Genomic DNA, 13756 nt, shown 5'->3' with positions numbered 1-13756 from the left:
TGATTCAATTTCCTATATATTTTATGATGCTGTGCTGTATCTCCCATGATCCTGGTCAAAGGACAGATCCTGCTTACACACAGGCTGCCAACAGATGTGTGCAACTAGCTAAACACGATTTATATATTCAAAGAGGCACTGTGTACGATACAGTAAGGATGGTCCTTCTTTCATTAAAGTTGAAGAACCATGTAAAGTTGGGAAGGAACCTTAGCAAGCCCCTCTTTTCCCCCATATATGCTTTCTGCCTTCACTGAAGGGCAAAGAAAATTTATCTCATTTTCAGGAAGAGCCTTTGTCTCAACATTAATTGTTCTAAAAAATTAAATTACACAGAATTCTACTCTTAATTTTCTGAAGAGTCTGATTTTATTTTTTTTTAAAGATTTTATTTATTTATTTGACAGAGACACAGAGAGAGAGGGAGCACAAACAGGGGGAGTGCGAGTGGGAGAAGCAGGCTTCCCAGAACAGGAAGCCCAATGCGGGACTTGATTCCAGATCCCTGGGATCCTGACCTGAGCTGAAGGCAGATGCTTAACAACTTAGCCACCCAGGAGCCCCAAAAGTCTGATTTTAAAACTTTTGATATGTTTTTGGAGGTGGGCTATTTTATAGAGGAATCCAATATGCAAACAGTACAAACACTATCATAGACACTCTGTGGTAATACAGAGGAAAAATTTAAATTAAACAATCCTATTCTTTTCTTGAAGGGGCTTACAATTTAGTTTGTGATGTGGATTACAAACACATAAACCCCCTAAACAATGTATCTGAAAAATAGTATTAATCATACCAAATATATATGTATATATACACATACACTCTAAACACTATATATACATTAATTTTAGTAAAGCATATTACTGATTCATCCAATACAATTAAACACAGAAAAACAAGGCTTTATCTTTTTATATAACACATGGGTTCTTTAATTTTGTATGTAATATTTTTATTACCTTACATTAAGACCTGGTTCTCATGACAAACTTTGGCATACATCTCAATAAAAACAAATGCATATATTTTTAAAATCCAAGTAAGAAATACGAAGTTGTGAACCACACCATAGGAAACTACAGAGATCCATTTCATTACTTGATTTTTTATAGATTCTTCAATTCTTTCAACACAGGTCGCCTGGGTTCAAATCACTAACACTTACTAATATGTGACCCTGGGCAAGTTAGTTAACTTACCTGTACCCCAGCAAGAGATTTTAATAAGCACCTCATAGAGCCACTGTAAGCATAAATGAATTAAATACAGACAAAGCATTTAGAACAGTAACCAGTATATCGCACTAGCCATTATTAGCTATTGCTATGAGTGTGCTATGCAGTAAAGACACAGAAAGACATAAGCTTTACTGTCATGGACACTACAATCTAGTGGGAATTCCAAACAAACAATAAGTGATACTATGCTATTATTGTCATGACGAAGTACATGACAACAACTAAGAATCCCTGAATTTTTAGAGTTCTCGACAGGCTTTCTGTTAAAATGGAAATTACCAGGCAATAGTAAAATGGAAGAGGTGGGAAGTGTACCTGATAAAAAGGGAGCTCTGCAGTTATGGGTAAGTGAGAATGACAAGGATAATAGAAGTCTAGATTTAGGGCAAATCAATGATCTTAAACAATATCCTAGTATTCTTCAGTCTACTTACAGCCCTTCAATCAGGACACACTATCAAATTTGGCACCCAAATCAGAGAAGAAATCTCTAATAACTGAGCATGAGATGATAGTATTACTAACTTCTGAAAGGGAAAACAGAAGTCACAGTGTAAAAACATAAGACCTTTTATTATCCTTTACTGTTGGCTACTCTTCAGAAACAGATTAAATTGCCCTCTCTTTCAGGTACACTGGTAAAAGGAAGTTGTGTGACTTACCAAAGGGCACATGGGTCATACTTTAACACAGATCCTCTTGGACTTAGCCTAGAGTCCTTTCCACTATCTGGGGCTACCTCCAGTTTCAGACACTGGTCAAACTATTGTTTTCCAAAATGTTCCAAAGTTAATTTGTATTAACAACTCTGTTCTCTAAAATGCTAATATATGGGTGCCTGGGGGGCTCAGTTGGTTAAGTGTCTGCCTTCAGTTCAGACCATGATACCAGAGTCCTAGGATCAAGTCTTAAATCAGGCTCCCTGCTAGGCGGAGAGTCCCCTTCTCCCTCTGTCCCTCCCCGCAACTCATGTGCTCACATGCTCTCTCTTAAAATAAATACATTTATTTTTCTCACAAAAAATAAAATCTTAAAAAAAATAAAATGCTAATATATCCTGCTTCCATTCACACCTCAGTCTGAAATAAAATTCTAAAAACTCAGTCCAAAGGGATATAAAAGTCATTAAACCAAAAACCAACCTAATGATCAAACACCCTAACGACATCCTGAACTATTTACTTTAATTTGAAGTGGCCACTTCCCTCCTCACATCTAACCTGAATCGGTTGTAACTACGTACTAAGGAAATACTGGCCTGGTTTAAATGACACACAGTATATAGCATGTAGTTTTCAGATCCTTCTGGCTAAGAGCTGTTAGAAGGTAGGTGATCCATAGAAAGCTGAGGCAGGAAACCTGTACAATTATGTCATTCTAAGATGCCTGTTAAGGGACACATGGATGGCACAGTCAGTTATGCATCCCACTCTTGGTTTCAGCTCAGGTCATGATCTCAGAGTTGGGAGATGGGAGTCCCTTGTTAGGCTCTGTGCTCAGCAGCAAGTCTGTTGACTCTCTCCCTCTCTAAAATAAATAAATCTTAAAAAAAAAAAAAAATGCCTGTTAAAAAGCCATAATGGATGGGGCACCTGAGTGGCTCAGTGAGTTAAGCCTCTGCCTTCAGCTCAGGTCATGATTTCAGGGTCCTGGGATCGAGCCCCACATCCGGCTCTCTACTCGGTGGGGAGTCTGCTTCCCCCTCCACTGCCTGCCTCTCTGCCTACTTGTGATCCCCCTTCAAATAAATAAATAAAATCTTAAAAAAAAAAAGCCATAATGGACTTTTCTCCAAAAGCTAAAAATAAGAATCTGTTAATATTTCACAGATTTAACAAATCCAAAAGTGAAAACTGTGCTAAGAAAAAAATCATGTAGTCATTTGGTAACCAGTAAGTCAGAAGGTAAAATAAGAAACTTGCCACTGCATTTAATAGCTCAACTTTAATTGCATTTGCTTATCTTCTCACTCTGTTATCTGGTATATCTAAATGCTCCCTACTGTAGCGTTCAAAATACCAACTTTTGCTTCATCCTAAGGATAAAATATGAAATACCATTTCTGTGGTAAGAGTCTGACTATAAAATATGATTCAGCCAAATATTTAGCCAACATCAAAGCACAATAAGCCAAATTTAGATTATTAGCTATGATACATCCACTTTTAAGAAATTTACATTGTAAAAGGGAATAAATTTAGTCAAGAAAAGCCTGATCTCATCAATTTTAAAAGTAACCAGAAAAGTACAAATGGCTCTGAGATTGAGAACTCACAGAGCCTAATCAAAATTCACTGGTTAGTTTTCCCACAATTCAGCTGCTCTTGCACGTTCCTGGGTTTTACCAAAACTAAGATTTGAACATAACTGCAATCCATAAAATGTACACAGATTATACTTTCTTGATTCTAAAATGCCAGACGCCAAATTACAAGTTTATTACTAGTTTCCATTTGCATAGCACTTTGTTTTCTGAAGAACTCACAGGTATCTCATTTGAGGACAGTAAAGGAAGTTATGATCATCAATAGAAATCTGAGACATAGAGACAAGTTACTTGCCCAAGGCCACACACAACTAAAATGCAGAGGCAGATTTTTTTCAGTATGCACTTTCAACAAAAGTCTAGAATGTTGACTATGCATTAGGAATTGGTCAATGGTAAATAGATAGTCCTTGTTCTCCAGTTTACATTCTAAAGGAAAAGAAACAATAAAAAAGTAAACACAGAAATAATTTCAGATAAATGCTATAAAATGGTAATGACATAGTGATTGCAGAATGGCACAGCTAGAGGTCAGAGATGGTCTAAGGAGGTGACATCTGAACTGAGCCTCGAATGATGAGGACAAACCATCCACGTGAAAGTCTATAAAAGCATCCAGGCCAGGCAGAAGAAAAAGCAAACATAAAATCCCAAAGGCAGGAAGTATCTTGGACAGCACGGTTAGTGAAGAAGAATTAAAGTGAGGATTGTTTAGAGACAGTGGCCTGGTCATATGGAGCCCTTACACCACTCCAGGAGATAGGATTTTAAAGTACTTGGGGTGCCTCAGTGGTTCAATCAGTTAAGTGTTCAACTTTGCTTCAGCTCAGGTCATGATTTCAGGGTTGTGAGATGGAGCCCTATCAGGCTCCCTACTCAGTGGGGAGTCTTCTCTCCTTCTCCTTCTGCCCTTATGCCCACCCCCACGATACATACTCTTTCCGAAATAAATCTTTTAAAAAGTTTAATAGGAAGAGAAAGGTGAGATGATCTGTTTTAAAGAAAGAAATCATTCAAGCTGCTATGTGAAGAAACAATTGAAATATAATCAGGTAGAGGCTTGAGCTTCAAAAGTATTGGTAATGGATCCTTATTACTTTTGAGAATTTACACATATATTACATATTTTTATAATTTCACAATTTAAAAAAGCTAATTATAGACATTTAAGGGTGGGAGCAGAAAAACCAAGTAGAATACTATTGCAGTCCAGGACTAAGTGATGGTAATTTGGGAGTAGTGGAAATGTAAATTTATAGAATTTGGAATGTACCACAGAAGTATGGTAAATAGGTTTTCCCAATGGAGAGGCAGGGGCAGGAATTAAGGCTGACCAGTGTTTCTCAATGTAGGATGATTTTGCCTACCAGGGAACATCAGCAATGTCTGGAGATGTTTTTGACTGCCACAACTGAGTGTGTGTGTGTGTGGGGGGGGGCAGTGTTATGTTACTAGGATCTATGGGTAGAGGCTAAGAATGGTGCTAAACATATTTCAGTACACAGTGGTATTTCCAAACATAATTATCAGAAGTTAAGAAATCCTGATCTGATTCCAACTCCCCACCCTGGTTCCAGGAGAGTCTACAAATAAAATACAGATGAAAGGCTTTACTTTGCACATTTAGAGACAACTAAAATTGTCTGAAATAAAGTTTGTTTGCAGGTGAATCATATCACTCTATGGTTAACATTATGTTGATCAGAAGAACTGACTGGTATATGCCTAATACATAAAATATGAAAAAAAATCAGTTGATTAATGTCACTTGTTAGACACACTTTCTCAAAACATAACTGAAAAAAATTTTTAGTAACACCACCCAAGATGCTTTTAGTCTTTTTTCCCCCCAATTACACTTAAGTCTGTAATCCAATACATTTGCTGCTTTTCCAAATACAAATCCTCACCCCTCCAAACCTAAAGGGATAGGTAGGAACACTGAAGAAAATCAGAGCTATAAATGGTTAAGACCGTAGGAAAAGCTTCATTGGAGGAAAATGTCCGCCCACTTGCAGCTACATGCATGTATGTCACAGTTATTTTACTTGGGCCCTTGAACAAAAGCACACATTAACTGCAATTATGAAGATCACAACACACATTTCTTCCAATTACTCTTATGACTAGCAACGGGAAAGGTACTTTTTTAGACCTAACTCACAAAACATAAAATGCCAAAATTGGTAAAGTTCATTTTACCTCGGTCTTTGTTATCTAAAAACAAGGGAACTTTGGAGAAAAAAAAAATCACTTTATCGACTCCTAAATAAGATTCGTAAAGCATCCAAATGAGTCTGAAGCCACTACTAGTACTGGAGTAAATTATGTGCCACCAAATGCTTGGGAAGGTCTGAAATTACTTGATAACTGAAGTAGATGACATAAAATACACACACTTAAGTTATCTAACCCTGGGATGACAATTCAGAACATCACGTTACATTTGGGTTCTTAAAGAAACTACAGGAACTTCCGGAAGCCACAAAGTCAATTTTGGTCAAGAAATGATGTTTCTGTGAACTGTAAGATGACCTCAATAAAACGGGCCCTGGACACATCCTAGGTTACTAACTGTAGTTACAACAGAATTTTAGGAACAATCACGTTTTTACAAGGAAAAGGGCAGTCACAATTTCACAGCCTCATTCACATTACACAAAAATACCGAAATCAGCTAGAGCACTAAGAGGCCTCAAGCCTGAATTCATCCCCACTTGTGATAAAACACATCTGCCAATCTATACGTAAAATACAGGGACACTTTACTACCCTGATCATCAGGACGAGATCCCGCCGGGCCGGGAGGACGTTTTCAGAAACATCTCCGTGTGGCGTCCCGGGCGCCCTTCTCCCAGGCACACTCCTGGTTGCGGCGCTCTCGAGATACTGTAGCGTCGTCCTTACGCCTGTCGACGTTACCCTCTTTCCCTGGATACAGAAAATGACCCTACGCGCGAAATTCACCCACAGTCCCTCCCCGAGTCTACAACCAATAAAAACCAACTACTCTTTCTTGAGGTCTTCAAAATTGCAAGCCAACCGCGGTCGCCGCGCCAGTCGCACCCACCACCCCGGAAGTAGAAGCAACACAGTCTCAACAAGAGAATGCGCGCAGAGGAGGCGCCAAAATAAAATCCACTCTCGCGAGATCTTAAACACAAGTCTCGCGACATCCTTCGGCCTCTCCTTGTTTTTTTCAGCCCCACCCCCACACCGGTTCGTTGCCTCAAAACATCGCGAGATTTTCTCCTTTCAGTCTCCGCCCCTTTACGGCACGATGGTCGCACAAGAATGTGATACAGGATCGACGGCCGCCATTTTCTTTCTTTCTTAGCAGTTGGCTGAGGGAAGGTGTCTGCGAAGAAGCGGCAGCGGCCACTGTAGCGTAGGCATGGCAGACTACTCAACAGTGCCTCCACCTTCTTCTGGCTCAGCTGGTGGTGGAGGCGGCGGCGGCGGCGGTGGGGGAGTTAACGATGCTTTCAAAGATGCGCTGCAGAGAGCACGGCAGGTAAGTCTGGACCGCGCGGCGGGATCCCGAACGCTCACGGTAATTGGCCGCTGGCTGAGTAGGCCGCTACTTCTTCGCGCATGAGGAAGAGGAAAGAAGTGCCCTTCCGGGCCCTGAAATGTGAGGAGATTTATGGTTCCCCACGTTGGTAATACAGTTCGGAGGCCGGAGCTCGGTTTTGTGTATCTTGGCGTCTAAGCCATTTAGAACCCAACGCGTGTTACGCGTAGATGGCTTTAGGTCTTTCGCTTCTGCGGCAGTCGCGCTTTCACTGAAGAGTTAGCGTGGCATTTCCTTTTTTTCAGATTGAACGTTTTCGGTGGGATAAAGCGCGCGTAGTTTTTACACAATAGTATGGAAGGTTCTGGTAATGAGTTTGGGAGAGGACTAGGGTCTGTCCTCAGGAACCGTGATAAGGGAGGGATATGTCAGTACAGCAGTCTTTATAGCTTCCAGCTCATTCGGGCTGTCTCAAAATTAATCTTCCTGTATCATTCACTTTCACATCTACAAGGAAGAGAGCACTAGTATCCCGTGTTAGAATCCTTCCTCAGAGCAGGATTTATGTGTCAGTGGGTTCTACCAGCCCTTTCCTCTTATTTCTCAAAATGGCTTCAGGCCTATTATATCCGAGTTTCAGTTTGAATCTGCCTCTCTGTTCAGAGTCGTAAACTGACCAGACCTCTTTGTATTACGTAGGTGCGTACATTTGCCCTGAAGGAGTTCTTTCCCAAACGGGGAAAATAAAATTACTCCAGGAAATTTAAAGGCTTCTTAATTGGAACTTTATTAGATGGTCCCTTAACATAACTATAACTTAAAGTGTGTGATGTTGTATGTAAGCAAAATAATTTTATTCTAGTTACGACATTTTTAGATTATACCGTTAAGCGAACGGGAATCAGAAACTAATTTTGTGGTGTGTTTTGTTTGCGTTAACTTTGTTAACCTTTTTCACTCTCCAGTTGCATCAAAGCATCATTTGAGTCAACCTGCGTAAAGTCTGTAATAATGTAACAAGTGGCTCTTATTTTTATAATGTGAACATATAATTAAACTTACCTATAGTTGTGTATGATCAGAAATAGTCAAAAGTCACCATTAATACTAATTGTGTAATTTTTCACCTGAATTTTCGTTCATCTGAACGTTTTTGTAATAGCGACTGAAACATTTATATAATGACATAAACTGTTAGAGGATTATTATTAGATTGGTTGAAGGACTCACCTGCATTACTTTATTTGACCAGTGTATTGAATTAATTTGTGCTACACACTGAACTTAGATACTAGAGATTTTTTTACTGTGTGAATTGTATTTCTGCCTTCTAGGAAGTGATGATACAATCAAGGAACCAAATGCAAATGAATAGTAGTATCTGATTAATGCATTCAGAGAGGAGTAGACAAAAATGGGCACCGTTAATTTATCCACTTGTTTTGTAAACATTTATAGAGTTCCTGCTGTGAGTCAGGCACTGTACACAACACCAAAGAGTGGGGTGCCTAACTGCCAAAGGACTGATATTTTAAGCAAGGCATTAAAGAATGAGTGAAAGTTTGATCAGTGGAAAAAAGAAGCAGCATGTGCAAAGGTATGAGGGTTTTGGAATGACAGGAACCCAGGAATGAAGTCACTGGAGGATAATGTTGGTTGGGGAAGAGGGTGGAAATGGAGGTGAGTACAGATGAATACAACTTCTGAAAGGCCTCAGGTTACCATGCTTTAATTAAAAATTGGACTTAATTATTTGGCTAAGCTGTAATTTCCTGATTATGTTAGATGGCTTTTTTAAATATAGAAATTGCCTTCAAACTGGATTTCCTGTACTCTCTTTTTATGCCAATAGGTCAGCTGCCTCAATGCTCTTGTTGTAATGATATGATTCTTTATAGATGTCTTGCTGTAATAATTTGATTGTTTCTTTACAGAATTGACCTTAAGCCTGAGATTCCTAAATTTAGCTTTTGATTTGAATTTCCCCTTCTGATTACTTTTGAAGATGCCTCTATAATGTCAGTTATAGCTGCTTGTCTGATATATAAATGGAATACAGGGAGGAGTACTTGGACTGAAGAAACAAGTTAGGTTAATATCTGAACTACTTTTTCCTTATCTATGTTAAAAGTATGCTGGATTATATTTCCAAAATCTTCATCTAACCTTAAGTTTCTTTTCTTTGTCCAGCGTATTATGCAGTGTTCTTGGAAGGAAGAGGTGTAAGAACAGCTTCTTGCCCTCAGAGCTGTGTACTAACGGGGATGCTCTTGGCTTTTTTTAACTGGACGGTTCTTTGTTAATGCAGGACAAGTGGTTACTGCCTAGCTCATTTTGCCATCTGGTAATTTAGACCAAATTGCTCAATCATTTTTCCAGAGAATTCCAATGGCTTATTTTTTAATGTGTAATTTCCAGATTTTTAAATACTCTCTGAGCTAAATTCAGCACAGGGGCACCAGATTGCTTCTCTAGTTTAGGGTTTCCAGCGGGTACACTAGAGAGATTTCTATTTGTGTATTTCAAGCTGTAACTCGAAAGGGTGGGTTGGGATTCTTTGGTTAGGAGTTTGGTGATCACACTAAGGCAGGTTTGTCTCTGAAATGTTGAATGATCAAAATGTATCTCTCTACCTTTTTTCTCCTTGACATTGGGAAGATAGAAGTGAATCAGAGTGGGACTCCATCATTGGTAGAACACGCATTAAAGCAAGAGTATAAGCCTTGATTCTTTAGCTTGTAAACAACTATTAGTCTTTAAGTAATCAGTTATTCTTGGAATCTCTTCCCTGATTGTAAAAGTGATGCAAGCTGCAATTGTTTGAATGCAATGAAAATTTTATAAAATAGAATTGTTTTTCAGTTAACGTTAATTTCTTTTGAAAACTAGCACTTGAGTAGGCTTCTGGGGGGGAGGTTTGTTTCTACATTTGGTAACAGGATAGCAAAGTTTGATTATGATAAATTTCTCTGTTGTAGGAGGGGACAGTGTTAAAAATGGTTGTTAGTATTCTTAGTGAGTAGTTCTTTTCTAATGTCTTTGTACTGTTTCTGAATGTTTAAGATGGTGTTACTAATTCTCTTGAGTGAACTAAGTATCAACCTTTCATTTTCATTTGGATAGTTTTAGAACTATTCAGTGAATAATGAATAATAGGGAGGTATAAATAAGTATCCTTTCTCTGTGCAGAAGTTCCTTGGCGTTCAAGGAGTGGTGTTCTGCAAACTCATGCAGCATTTACAAAAGCTAACTGCAGAAGGTACTCACGACTTAAGATCATCAGTAGTTACTGTCTTGTCTGGCCTGAAATAGTTCTTCTAAAATCAGTACCAGGCAGTGTATTTAAGTAATAAGGAACAATTCAAATGTTAATTAAGACTTTTAAAACTTGGTGGAAAAGAAGTTGTTTTCAGGTTTGATGAAGAAACCTTTCAGAAAAGAAATAAGATTTTTATAGCTGCCCAAAGATATGGAACAGGTTTTTGAGTAAGTGAAAGGATGATTAAGGAAGGTTAGATTGACCAAAGCCTTTTTTTGTTTTTTGTTTGTTTGTTTGTTTGTTTGTTTTAAGTAATCTCTACACCCAATGTGGACCCTGAGTTCCGGAGTCATAGATTCTTTTGACTGAGACAGCCAGGTGCCCCCCCCCTCCCCAAAGCCTTTTTTAAATCAAGCATTTTTAATATTTAATCCTGGTGTGCTTTGGGAGAAAAAGGGAAATCTAGAAACCCTAGGAAATACAGTTGGGAATTGAATATATATTCAATTTTAAGTGATACGTAAGTGGATTTTTAAGACTCAAGTCTTTGAGTATACTTAATCCTTTCCAGTTTTCTAATTATAATGAAGCATGAAGCAGTTGGCTTAGTTCACATCAGGATTCTTTGGGGAAATTCTAGACACCAGATGTTTGAATTTTCTGAGTAATTTTTTATCATGGAAAATTTCAGACATACTCAGAATTAGCAGAATAATGTAATGAAGCTCTAATGAGCGTATCACTCACATTTGGTGCTTACCCCCTTCTAGTAATTAGCGTGGAGCTATATAGAAATTGGAACATCTCCTCCATTGACTTACCATATAACCTGAGTTAAGTTCGCTTGAGATTTTTTTCACCTGTAAAATGGATCACTATCTCACTAAGTATTCTCATCTCTTAGGGTCGTTGTGATGATTCAGTGACATACAGTAAACATACAGTATGGAATTTTGCCTATTGCTGGCACTCAGCAGTCTTAGTTCCATATCTCATTTCATAAAAAATGAAGTAAATACTCATAAAGAAATACATGAAATACATTGAATATATTGAATTTGTTCAATATATTCAGTATATTGAATTTATTCAATATATTCAGTATATTGTACTTACTCAATATACTAAATATATTGAAATATATGAAAAAACATTTTCTTTTACTGATTGTGTCCTGTCTATGAGTTGAGGCTGCTGTTTTTTTAATATGTTTAGGTAAGTGTAAGCAGTTACTTGCCCCACTCTAAAAAAGTCTTTAGGAATGAAATGATTTATTGTTTTGTAGCTGAGACTTTTCTTTGAGATACAGCTTTCCAGGCTTCCCCCACCCCCATGTTTCCATAGAATAGGATTGTCTGATAGAAATATAATGCAAGTCACATATTTTATTTAATGCAACATACCCAAAACGTTACATGTGTACAAATTTTTTAAAAACTGAGATGCTTTCCACTCTTTAAGTTTTCAGTATCCATTTGTGTACTTATTATTTAATTCGGGCTAGCCAGAAGTACTTAATAAATAACCATGTATGGCTAGCATCTACCTTATTAGACAACACTGCCTTGGAATCCCATAAGGTGTTCACATTCTCTGTGCCTACAGCACATTTTTGAAGTGTCATGGGAGAGAGCCATGGAGAAGATAGAATTAGAACCACATTTTTCCCAAAGCTATTTACATGGTCAGTTGATTCTGAAGATTCCTGTTTGATTATTTCTTTGTTTGTTCTTACAGAAATTTATCAGAAGCTTAATTCCAGATGATGATAAATTTTTAACTCCTTGAAGTTATTAATGGTATTAATGATAGTAATACATGGCTCTGTAATTTTTGTTTTTCTTTCATACTAATTTTCTATGTATTAGATACTTGGTGTGTATATATGTATATACATATATTAAATGAGAAAATATAGCACTAAGTAGTGTATAGTAGTTATGATGTTATCCTTAATGATGATGTGCTTTTGTTTTTTAAGATTGCAGCAAAAATTGGAGGTGATGCTGGTACATCACTGAACTCAAATGACTATGGTTATGGGGGACAAAAAAGACCTTTGGAAGATGGAGGTAAGTTATAGTCATAAGTATTTTAATTGTTTCAGACACAGGTTAGTTGAAGGTGATTTTCAATATTTTTCAAATTTTTTTTACTGAAACATTGCTTTTATAATGTTCTTAAAATTGTAAGGTTTATGTTGGCCTCAGGAAAAAAGAGGGGGGAGACCTTAGACAAGGTAGGTAAAATTTTGAGTCAATCAGCCAGTTCTGTCTTAGTAGAAAACAACATTTTCTCTTTTAGGATTGTGCCAGATTGACAGTTTGCACAGACATCTTGTTAATATACTGAAAAGAACAAAAATATAAAATGTTTAGAAGACATTTCACTGGTTTTTCTCATCATATGTGAATTAATCTTTATATGCTATGTTTTTATTGTTTTGCTATTTCAGATTTCATTTTAAAGGTTGATATTTCTATAGCTTGCTACTGTAGTGTGTTGCAGGTTATACCTTTTTTTATGTTACTTATTTTTGTTTTAGTACCTTGTTTTGTGTTTCAGGTTTAACTCAAAATGTGGCTTAAAACAGATTTACAGTGCTTTGCATTTTTTAAAAAAAACGTAATTGTTGAAGCTTCTGAACTTAGAAGTCTGCAAGTATTTTTTGTTTTAGATTTGATGTATGAATTTTGATACATTTTCTTTTTGCCCTTTTATTTACTTAATTTTTTTTTTAAGGAGGATTCTGAATGAGCCTGTAGAATGTATTTGTAGCTTTTGACCAGGTGTACTTGGTTTCCTTTTATTTAAGTGTCTTTCACATTTATAGTGAGGTTTTAATATACAAAAAAATGAGCTAATGATGCTTCAGATGTTGTATGTAATGTATTCTTTTTATTTTATGTGTAGATGGCTCTTGGACAAGTCCGAGCAGTACAACACACTGGGAGGGAATGCCCTCTCCTTTTAAAGGCAGGAATTTTTATTTATTACCTGTGTTTAGTATGTAACCGTGAAATAAACCAGTGGATTCTTAAATGGACACAAATAATTCTTGGATTATGTGTCTGAATTTTTGCTGCACAACATTCTGATGTTTAATCATTTAAGTTTGAAGGGGGGAGGAAAATGTAGTACTTTCAGATGTAGGTTGTCTATTCTAAGGTATGCATTGTATTCATCTGTGTAAAGGATGTAGATGAAGGTAGTCATGTAGTTGCTTTGAGTTTTTCTGCTGAAGCGTATGCCGTGAAATGTTTGGTTAGGAACAGTAGAATAGTTTAGATTGAGATTGCCTTGTAATGTGATTTTTTTATTATTTTGCATAGCCTTGTGGTCACTGTCAGATACACTCAACTTTGATATGTCAAATTTTCACATTTTGATAGGTTCTGTTTTTCTTCCAGTCTTCAGTTCCTACAGTGGGAAGCATCATTAGCCTTTAGCATGTGATATTTTGCTAGTAATGG

The 13756-nt window shown here is 37.2% G+C and overlaps 2 protein-coding genes across 21 annotated transcripts in view; one reads left to right on the top strand and one right to left on the bottom strand.

The window, feature by feature from the left end:
* The window catches only part of DNAJB4 (DnaJ heat shock protein family (Hsp40) member B4), a 45300-nt gene extending 38735 nt beyond the window's left edge, over nt 1-6565 (bottom strand). The window contains exon 1 of the mRNA XM_013059228.2: nt 6283-6565. The gene's annotated coding sequence lies outside the window, so the exon portion shown is untranslated. The remainder of the gene's footprint in view (nt 1-6282) is intronic.
* Nucleotides 6566-6786: 221 nt separating this feature from the next.
* FUBP1 (far upstream element binding protein 1) overlaps nt 6787-13756 on the top strand; it is a 34218-nt gene continuing 27248 nt past the window's right edge. For 5 of the 20 annotated variants that reach the window (XR_006601788.1, XR_006601789.1, XM_045064750.1 and 2 more), the window contains exons 1-3: nt 6788-7024; nt 12265-12355; nt 13197-13259. Coding sequence is in view for 16 of the 20 variants with exons in the window: in XM_045064750.1 (XP_044920685.1) it covers nt 6905-7024; nt 12265-12355; nt 13197-13259 (274 nt within the window). In the remaining 4 variants the exon portion in view is untranslated. The other 15 variants (XR_006601787.1, XM_045064748.1, XM_045064749.1 and 12 more) reach the window with 6 other exon arrangements.

This window comes from Mustela putorius, unplaced genomic scaffold, assembly GCF_011764305.1.
Source record: "Mustela putorius furo isolate JIRA1106 unplaced genomic scaffold, ASM1176430v1.1 tig00003853_pilon_pilon_pilon, whole genome shotgun sequence".
In the NCBI taxonomy this organism is placed as follows: Eukaryota; Metazoa; Chordata; class Mammalia; order Carnivora; family Mustelidae; genus Mustela; species Mustela putorius.
The sequence above is the reverse complement of the archived record's forward strand: the minus strand, read 5'-3'. Positions and strand labels throughout refer to the sequence as shown.